This window comes from Mya arenaria, chromosome 5 (genome assembly GCF_026914265.1).
Source record: "Mya arenaria isolate MELC-2E11 chromosome 5, ASM2691426v1".
NCBI lineage: Eukaryota > Metazoa > Mollusca > Bivalvia > Myida > Myidae > Mya > Mya arenaria.
In genome coordinates this window covers 30,367,577-30,378,095 of record NC_069126.1, presented here as the reverse complement: position 1 = coordinate 30,378,095, position 10,519 = coordinate 30,367,577, and the positions used below count along the sequence as shown (strand labels likewise).

General features: G+C 34.4%; 1 protein-coding gene across 2 annotated transcripts; it reads left to right on the top strand.

The window, feature by feature from the left end:
• Positions 1-204: 204 nt before the first annotated feature.
• On the top strand, positions 205-10,268 carry LOC128233632 (uncharacterized). 2 transcript variants are annotated; one of them, XM_052947399.1, is made up of 5 exons: positions 205-525; positions 6,540-6,704; positions 7,359-7,952; positions 8,277-8,455; positions 8,735-10,268. In XM_052947399.1, the coding sequence occupies exons 2-5, from the start codon at positions 6,551-6,553 to the stop codon at positions 9,638-9,640; spliced, it is 1,833 nt and encodes a 610-aa protein (XP_052803359.1). In that variant the 5' UTR covers positions 205-525; positions 6,540-6,550; the 3' UTR covers positions 9,641-10,268. The 2 variants fall into 2 exon arrangements, with proteins under 2 accessions (XP_052803359.1, XP_052803358.1); XM_052947398.1 differs by lacking the exon at positions 205-525 and adding an exon at positions 6,210-6,268.
• The last annotated feature ends 251 nt before the right edge of the window (positions 10,269-10,519 follow it).

Here is a 10,519-nt window from a genome sequence, read left to right as displayed (position 1 = left end):
GTAATTTAACAAAGCATAAGGTAATACTGTTAAACATATATCCCCGTCTGCTGAAATAATTCAAACAACAACTTTCAATGTCAAGGTGGTGCTTAGAACGAAGTCTGATGGGATTATTATCCCTCAACTATGTCACTTATGAAGAGGCTGTATGTTCTGGCCGAGAGTGGTGATTTGATATACCAGACCGAAGTTGTGGCGGATGACATCAAAACATTCTAATTGCATAATTTAAAAATAAATTCTGCAGATGGATCTGTATTTGCAACAAGAGCCTTCAGTAGAGCGAACGGGCATGCCTCAGACCAAGTGGCGTACATCCTCCTGTCAGAAGGCGCTTGATCCTTTGTAATTCTTCCCTGCAATTTATCAGCTGGGTTTCATGTGTAAGCCGCGCATATTCTAAACCATCTATATCAAACAGAAACTCAAACGAGTCCCGCTTAAGTTGTTGATGGAACTCCAAGTCCCTGCTGACAAAATGAATCGCAAGGTTATACCAGACTGCATGCTTAAATGTTGTAGGTAAGTCTCACCTTTGCTGCAAATAATGTGTATATTTTCACTTTTTATTAAATAGAAGCAAAAATGCTAATATTGAGATATATTGTATGTTTGATCATGTTTCTTTAGCATTTTTATTATATTCACTGTCAGTGTTATAACTGACTTAATGTGTAAAGTTTTTTATATATCTATACCGGAATTAAACAGAAAACACCGTAATCTGCCATTTCAGACTGTAAAATATAAACTATTTACATTTAAATCATACCAATTAATAGTTTTTGAAATGGTGGCATATCATAAAGATGTGCCCCTGACACTTGAAATACCGCTAACATGAAATCCTATAACCGCCCTTAGGTATACAATATTTCTTACCTATAATCAGCAAATCACCATTGCTGATGATACTTTTGTGTTTTGTACGAAGAGGTAGACCATCCCGCATCTGGGTTTTGAGGAGACCGTTGATTGTGCGGTTTGCTGATTAGAACATTTAGCCATGGACAATGTCTGCCTGAATGATATAAAAAAATAGGGTTTTCGATGACAAATTTAGAAATAAAAACAATTACTTCTCTTAATTTTTTTTTTACAAAATTAAACTAAGAATCAAAGTTAAATTAATCTAATTTCTTTAATGAAGTGTTACAATTGAAAACTTTTAGTATAAGTATGTTTTAGTCATACCAATATCACTCGAGTGACGATTGAGAGCAACCCTGATGCTTTTCATGGTGTTTTGTGACAAACCTTCGGATGCGATTCAGCAGACTTGCTTTTCTTCTCCTGATGAGCTACCTCGCAGTAAAACATCTTAACAGGTTGTTAAAACGTCCCTCGTCAATTGTGGCCCAATCATCAACATCCCCATGTACAGACAAGTGCCAGTCTGGGAAAGAATGAATTATGTTCCAGTAAGATAAAAAAAACTACCATAGAATCACACAAAATTTAAGTCAACGGTGAAAGGAAAACAAAATTAGTTTGATGTGTGTGGAAGTATCATTTTTTTCATTGTTAATAAAATGTGCACATATTGTTGTTAATATTTAAAAAAATAAACCACATACATGCAAATATTTATTTGTAAACTTTATAACTCAGTCATTGAAATAAACCATTTTTGTAGAATCTATAAATATTCTAACCTTGAAATATTTTGAGGTCCCATTGGGTGTTATTCTTCGTTTCAGCTGCATGGTTTTTGTCTTCAATGTTTTTAACCTCTTATTCTGTTTTTGGTTTAAATCGACCGAGTGACCCAATTTCGGTTTCACTTTTAGTTTCAATTTTGGTTTCCTTGCCTGTGTGCATGATGTTCGCATTTTCGAAGCCGGTAACTTCATTCAAAACCAATAGAAGATCTAGTTCTGATAGCATATCAAACAAATCGACTTCAAATGTGCCCGAAATCAGCGTCAAATGTGCCGAAATCAGCGTCAACCATTTTAAACCTATGACTCGTCTGCAGCAAAACATTTCATTCATAAAAGTAGTACGCTGTTAATATTAATACGCGACGACTCACGATCCGAACATATCCGAAGATGTTGCGTTCATCGACTAATAAACGCATTTGCCGAAAGGCATTTTATTTAAGGAATGGAACTTGAGGTGTAAATATTGTACAATGAATGAAGTTGTGCACAAAAAGTACTCGAACAAGTAGCGTTTCGTAACCTTATCATTTTTATTATTTGCCAAGTGAACTTACTACGATTGGCAGTTCGTATTTGTATTACATGGTACAACTTACAATATAAATTGCTGTGCGGTTACGCAGTCCATCCTCGCCACGGCTGCCCGGGTTTTATCCTTGGCATGGGTTTATGTTAATATGGTTTTCGGTCTCTAAGAATATTTGTATTGTTACTTCGTTTCACACAATAACACACAATACCACACCATCGCTCAACATTGTGCCAACGAATGTGACTTAGCATACTTGGCATCAACTGATATCGACCATTCTATTTAAGAATTCACGAATGTATCACTGTATTAGTGCCATGTTCATTGTATAATTTGAATGAATGTTGGCTAGATCAAAATGACATTGGCAATTTAATTGTGCCTAGTTCATGTTCATGAAACATTATCCACTGAGAAAAACTTCACTGTAATAACCAATTTTCTGAAAATGATACAAAAAGTTCATACGCTATCAATAGAAAAGCGCACATAATTTTCTAAAAACGATAAAAGAATAGTTAACTATGACTCATTCGATTTTGCAATACTATATCAAACTAAAAAAGAAAAATAGTCAAACCATTGGTTTCCGCCCATTAACTTAAGCTAGCATTGACGAATAGTAATTAAAGTTCGTATGCATGAGGCTTTTGCACACCTGTAGCAGCTCATTTCAAATGGGACAAGTCGGTCAGAGTAATTTATTTGAACAAAGCCATCATGAATGTAACACATACTTAATTGTAATGTCTTTTTTATGTTAAGTTCCAATATGACAGGAATTTTCAAACGGCACTTATTACAGTGCTTTTATATTTATACGATCTTCATTGAAAACTAATACATACGAAATCTCGAAAGTGAGTTCACCTTTTAAGTATCATTTTGATTGCACAAGAAGTGTCAGATTGGTATTCCGTTGTTTGTGACACAGATTGGCAGACGGACAGACTTATGGAGATTTGAAATAGACCAACAACCATTAACCTTTCTCCGCCGTCTATACGTTAAGGAGACATGATTAGTAATTTCAATTGTCTCTGTACAGTCAAGAATAAAAGCTTAATGGCACGGTAGGAATAAAATGCTAATATATATATATAAAAATAATACTATATTGACTGGATGTTTACTTGGCAATTCATTTCGTTACCTTAAAACAATGAGTATAAGAGACTAACAGGCACGAGATATTATCAGTACTTGGAAATAAAACTATTCATTGAATCCCATAGTATTGGACACGACGAAAAGAAAATCTAAGCAATTAATGTCCTGTTCAAGTCAAGATAGCACGCCAATTACAAATCAAGCTTTTGGTAGTGGAATAAGCCATACGATATCGTCAACAAACCACAATTGTTTACAAAGCCTTTGTCTGCGTTAGGCATACACATATGAAAGTTTAATAAGATAGGCCATTTGTTAAAAAAATATTGTTCGAAGTGTCGATGTACAATTTTGCTAGGAGTTTGAAAGGATGATTGTTTATTTTAATTAAGTTAGTTCAAAAAAGTTTTTAAGAAATAGCAATTAAATGAAAAATATTATTGAAAGGGATTGTTTGAAAGACGACGTGTACATGAACGTTTGCTTTTAGCTACACGTATTGCTAAAAGATGCAGTTCAGTTACAAAGTCGTTTGTGAAATTGCACTTAAAATTTGTACCAGGATTCTTTGTTATCATTCATCACATTCCTCGTACGTCGTTCATGTAATTCTTTAATTGAACAATGTGCACAAACCTCGGCGACGTAGTGCACACAAAGTAGTCCACACGTACGCGTACTCGAACACAATTATTTGCAACCTCTCTACTATTAGCCTTTTACAAAATATAAATGACTCCTTTTGAATAATAAGGGAATAAAATAGAAAAGCAATATTCCACAGAACATGAATTATACACTATTCAATTTCACTGTTTATTAGCAGGCAAACTATTGGGTGGCTAAACAGGTGTAGCACCGCTTTTGTGACACGCCGATTGAAAAGCAGACAGACGGACAGAAGACATAGCTAGCAATTCAATTATTCTTTGTAGTCAGTTATTAAAGTTTAGTAACATGGGTAGGAAATAAAAGTTAAAATGACAGGAATTTACGACATTGACTGAATGTAATTATAGACATTCAATGTAAAACCGCGAGAACGCAATTAATGAATGTTTCAAGAGTTATACACGCAATATCGTCATTAACAGCACTTAACTAAAATAGAAAACAACAACATCATTGTTCAATGATTTAAAGGATGGGTTATACCCAGTACTTGATAAAAAAAAGATTATACAATTTGGCCAAAAAAATAGTTTTGCTAGGGGGTTCAAATATCACAGCTAGTTCAAAAGTTGTTTTTTAAATATTCATTACATGTAAGAGTTATTAAAAATGAGATGTTTGTAAACACCACGTGCACATAAGCTTGTACGTTTTATTACATGTTCTTGTAAAATTTGCAATTGGATTAAAAAGTCGTTTGCGAAACAGCACGTTCAATTCTAAAACAAGAGTTTTAAAACTGCATTCGCAATGTGAACTAACTATGCTTTCCCTTACGTATTTGAATACAATTATGCAAGTTGAAACATACATTTTTAAACGGTTAGCGTACTCGCGCCCTACAAAGCCGGACAAGTGTGTGTGTTTCCGGAAACTCCAGCAACACCCACCCACCCCCTCCCTCACATTAAAACAACAATCAAAGAACAAACCCTCGAATAACATTGTGCCAAAGTAAGTTAAATAAGGTTAGGTCAATATATTGTCTTTAAAAGTCGGAAAAAACTAATGATTATGTATACGTTAAATCGGTCATTGAAGGATTTACCTGGTTTTAACGTTAAAAAAGGAGCTAATTGTCGAAACAAAGACACATTAGAAAATGAAATAAACTAGCCAAGTATGAAAAAGTTCTCACAGGCTCACAAACATCATACTGCAATAATGTTATCGGCAGCTTTATTGATGTTTTCGGGAATTACATTCCTAACAGAAAATATCGATTGAATCGACATTCGGAGCTCCTCGGCCATTTTTATCGAAAACAACCTCGGAGATATGCCGGTACATCAATTGAAGTAGTTCTAAAAAAATTGAATTATATCATTTATGAAATGTAATGTTTTAGAATTGTTTTTATTGATCTAAGCTTAAATTGATTGTCAGTGAAGTATATTATTGCAAACATAATTAAGATTTCCAAGTGTAAAGTCATAAAGCTTAACTGCTAAATAAAATTACTACGCGATTACTACTTGCAGCGGACTTAAACGTACCACTTTTTGAGTATGTAAACCGTCCCAATACATCCGAGGCTGTTTTCGATAAAAATGACCGAGGAGTTCCGAATGTTGAATCGACTGTTTTCGACTATTTTCTTCAGTAAGTCTCACGAATGTGGGACTAAATATTTTGTCAATGCTCATTGTATAATTTAAATGAAAGAACATTTCGTTGTCAATTTAAAAAATAACACTGACCTAAGTTTTAATTTCCGTATGTCATTTTCTTTTGGAACCCATGACAACCCAATGTTCTAATAATGTAATGAAATAAATATGATAAATAGTTTAATGACAAAACGCGCAAAAGTTCTACAAACGGTGAAGGAATGAGATCACATATTTAATAAGATAAAATTGTTCTGTTGTGTTTTTTATTTTGTCCCGCTCTACATCTATAGAGGAAAAACACGGAATAACCCCTATAATGGCCAAAACATTAGTCTTCTTTAAAAAAAACACACGATCGTACTTATCTAATTGTTTGTATCATTTCATCGTTCAGAGGAATAATTTTTATAATTTCTTAAACAATTAAAGGTTATTTTGTTTTGTTTGTCCAGCTCTCCCACTACGAATAAAGGAAATACTATATTAATCTTAATATCTGTACAAAAGAGCTTTGTCCTTTGTCACACTCTTCGTACAATATTATTAACCTAAATGATTTTAATTGGATTAAATAACATCTTCATAATAGGAATTAAATCATGGATTTGTCTTGTGATTTAAGGGGAATGAATTTATTACTTATTTGGTCGTTGATTCGAAATGTTGCTGAAGTGAGAAAGGATATTTGTACTGTTTAAAGCAAAAGTTTTCCTTTTTATATATAAATATTATGATTAAGCAAATTAATATTAAAATTTACATGAAAAGGCTTACAATATTAAATTATACATATTTGCATTACAAAAAACTCAAGGTTACAAAATAAAATGTTGTAGAATACATTTCATGCTCACAGGATAAAAGATGATGATGATGATGATGATGATGATGCTGATGATGATGATGATGATGATGATGAACATTGTTCAGCTTTGTTTTCAGATAGGCAAACAATGTACACGGTACGAAAACACATCTTGCCCATGGAAGCTTTCCCTAGATATGTTTACACGTCTAAAATCGCCGATCAACTTGACAAAAAAGGAACATGCTTACGATCCAGTTTTCATTCAGTTACTGTACCACTATTGGCCGAAACTATCTTTGGTGAGTACTGTTTGACGAAAGAAATTCATTTCAGTTGGAAACATTTCTGTACAATAATGTTATTTATATTAAATAATATAAATCAAAGTAGGGGTTCAGTTCAAAACGTTGAAAGCAGACTCTAGTGAGCTTTATTCAGCTGTGTGTGTTTAACAGTTATTGTAAAGATTATAAAAAAGTAATTAAAGCACTTCAATTGTTTCGATATATAGAAGATAATATTAAAAGACGCTTTTCTGACGTCTTGAGAAAACGTTTTTCAAATTTCGGTTAATAAATGCGTGTCCGTCGGAACCGCGTATCGGTCGATACGGATAAATGTTTATAAGCAGAACACTTCGTGATACAGGTCAAATCGTTTCGTATTCCTTGTTTGATTATTTGCACGTTTAAAGGCACTGATTTTAATAAAACCAACTTAACTGTGGTTAGCGCACTTGATTCTCACTATGCTGTGCTTTGTTCGATTCCCGATCCGGGCGCATCTGAGTTTTGACTCACCAATCGGACAATTCGGGTTTCTAAGGGCACTCGATTTTCCCTCGTGACAGCGAGAGTTATTGAAGATTCGTTTATATAACTTTCCTCACCATTGTTGAAAACTAATTATAGTTAAACTAACACAGTAATGTTTACGAACCATTTACAATTCAGTTCCTGACCCACCATTGGACTTTAGGGAGATATGTATTTCAATAATAAGTCACCATTTGAATAAACTTTCGGCGGATGATTTGCAATACAAGAACACTGCAAAAGAAGTAAGCAAATCGGTATCACCAGAGAATGGAGACGGAACAACTGAAACAAAACGAAAAGGATGCATACATCCACTAATTACAATTACAACATACGATGACGTTCAACATGGCAGCATCGAACCATTTAAAGACAACATCAATGCCATTTTAATCATAGTAGAAGACAATCCAAAGGAAGCAAAGAAGGCTTTCCGATTCGTTAGAAGACAACTAGACAAGAATATAATTGTCAAATGTTGCTCTCGTGAACAAATTGCCATGACCATTTGTACTACCTTGGAAACATTTGTTTTGAGAAAGCTGAAAAGTCGAATAACTGCATTAAAGGTGCTTTATGACCAGCTTAAGCCGGTTAAATTTCAAATCAACCAAGCGCAGACGACAACTAGGGAGCAAATAAATGAAGGAAATGGCGTTAAAGTTGAATCAACAGTTAACTCTAAACGACCAATCGACGATGTTGGCTCACCGTCTCTCACAAGATCAGGTTTAATTACCTTAATTATTAAGATGTTTTATTTTTATGCTCTTTCGCGAATCATTAAATATGTGGTTAACGAAAGGCTTATCTGTTCTTTTTTCATAATATTTTGTAATGTTAAACAATAATACTATATCTAAAATATAATTTAAAGGCAATATCTAACCCATTACAGAGGTAATGTATTAATAGAGAGATTGCGAAACAGAAATCATAAGTGTAGATGTAAGTGTAGCTAACCGCACTTGTGAACGTTGCAGTTGAGTTAAAAGTCCTTAGTAGTAGTGTTCGGTTCGGTGACTTATTCATGCAAAGACTTCCAAATTTTAGGAAAGAAATTTCGGGAAACAGAATGTACAGGGTCGGAAAGATTGAGTATTTCGGATAGACAGCGGATCGAAATGATCAAGGATACGCTTCATGAGGCCCATGCTTTGTACAGAAGAAGCGGAATTTCTCAAGACGAGAGTCCTTTTGTAGAAGCTGATGTTCCTGTTCTCAGCAACAAGGTAAATCGTGCTTTTGTTGTATTTTTTTGTAATTCTTTTTAATTTAATTTTATATCCCCATCTTATCTTTCAAACATAAAACGACCGTCTTATTCCACGCTTTCAGTATACCTTTGAACGTAACACGGGTAACGAAAAAATAAGTAAAATGAGTTTACATGTATAAAAAGTATCAGCAAACACACCTTTGTCCGTAACGGTTATATTATGTTTATGTGTTCGATAGGTTTTATAACTTTCAAAATATCTACAGTAAAATGATTTATCATTCTTTACTAGCTTGCACAATCTCTTTACATCATCGACGACAGAATTTACGGATGCGGTTTCAGAAATACAACACTAGAAGTATTTGTTAACGTGTCACAAGGTGTTAGAAGTGACCAAGAATACAAGGGATTGTGCCTGAAGATAAAAGCTGCTGCGAAGGACTTCGATGTTTTCAAAACTGAAATAATAGTTGGAAGATATGAACAGGTCAACTATTCTTCCTGTCAAGTGGGCACTAGAATCAAGAACGACATGGGGCAGTTTGCGACACTTGGAGGTTTTGCAAGAAAGCAAGGAGAATTGCATGTTCTACTCGCTAGACACTTTGCCAACCCTGCATACGTTCAATCAATACATTACGTCGACGAGAGATTGGGGAATACAGCACTTGCACGCGTGTTGTCTGGTTCACGCCGTGGTTTCTATGATATTTCGGTTGCAAAGGTATCGCCAAATATCTCTGCAAATACAATGTTTCGGGATAGCGAAGGTAAGCCGATGAGTAGTTCGTTAATGGACATGTCAACGGTCAATCGCAGAGATCTATGTGAACGTCATGTTCATTTCTGGGCAGACGAACCACAACCGAGAGTTGGAAAAATTGTAATCCCCGACTTCGATCAAAGGTCGTCAAACACTCGATACGTACTCATCAAAGAAATACTGGACGACAGTGAAGAACCCAATGAGTTGAGACCTCGTAGATTATGCGAAAATGGCCATAGTGGAGCTATCTTCTGTTTTGATGATATCGATGGGCAATGTGTACATGTATGTACAATGCTCATGGGATCCATTAATAGCAAAGAAATGGCGAACAACCCAAATGTGCAGGGCGCGTATACATCGTTCCCGCTTAACCAAGGACTCAAACAACTAAATGAAGAACATGGCGGAGATTTTCAAATCTGCTAAATAGAGTGAGTAGAAGACATTAAGCAAACGCTCTCAACATTACAAGAAAATACAAATGAGTTTATTGACACGTCCGTGTCTAAGGACATCGTTTATCTATGTATCAGTTGTGCTGAAAGAGATAAATTTTGAAATAGTTTTTGTGGCGTTTGGTCTCGTTGCGTTTCCGTTGGTCATTTTTGTTTTAATTGACGATCAGTGTTTAAAAATACACTTTGTTTTAGTTGATGAGCATTGTTAAAAACATAAGTTTTTGTATGTATATGTATTCATTAAATTGACATTTGTATCGATACTGAATGCTATGAATAAGGAAATTAAAACAGATTGAAAAAGGTTTTAAATGCAATGTTTGCATAAATTTTGATATCATGTATGAAAGAGAATAATAAAAGAATTGTTTTCTATAGTTTAAAAGCAGTTTGATAAATTTGATACTCAAATAGCATAGCATCTTAAAAAGCTGCTCTTTGTGAAACCTTAAAGTTATTCAAACTTCACACTATGAAACTTTAGTGAAACGTTACCAATAGCATTTTTGTATTATTGATGGATGGATTTTCTTGAATTATTCAACATGTATTCCAGTAAATATGCCTTTCGTGTGTATATTTATTATATCATTTCAATAAATGCCAAACGTTTCAAAGATTTCATGCTGCTATCTCACCGGTAAAGGGTGTGAGAGTCGTTCCAGCATATTACTGACACATTAAGACGATTATGAAAACGGTTAGACAGGGATCCGCATTAATATCTTTTAAGGAGCAGAGAAGGTTTCGGTCTGGCGCCCAAATTTAGCGCGAGGTTCATGACGTCACTTAATTTAAGAATAGAAAATTATACGACATATAACGTTCCTCTTGCCATCGAACATGT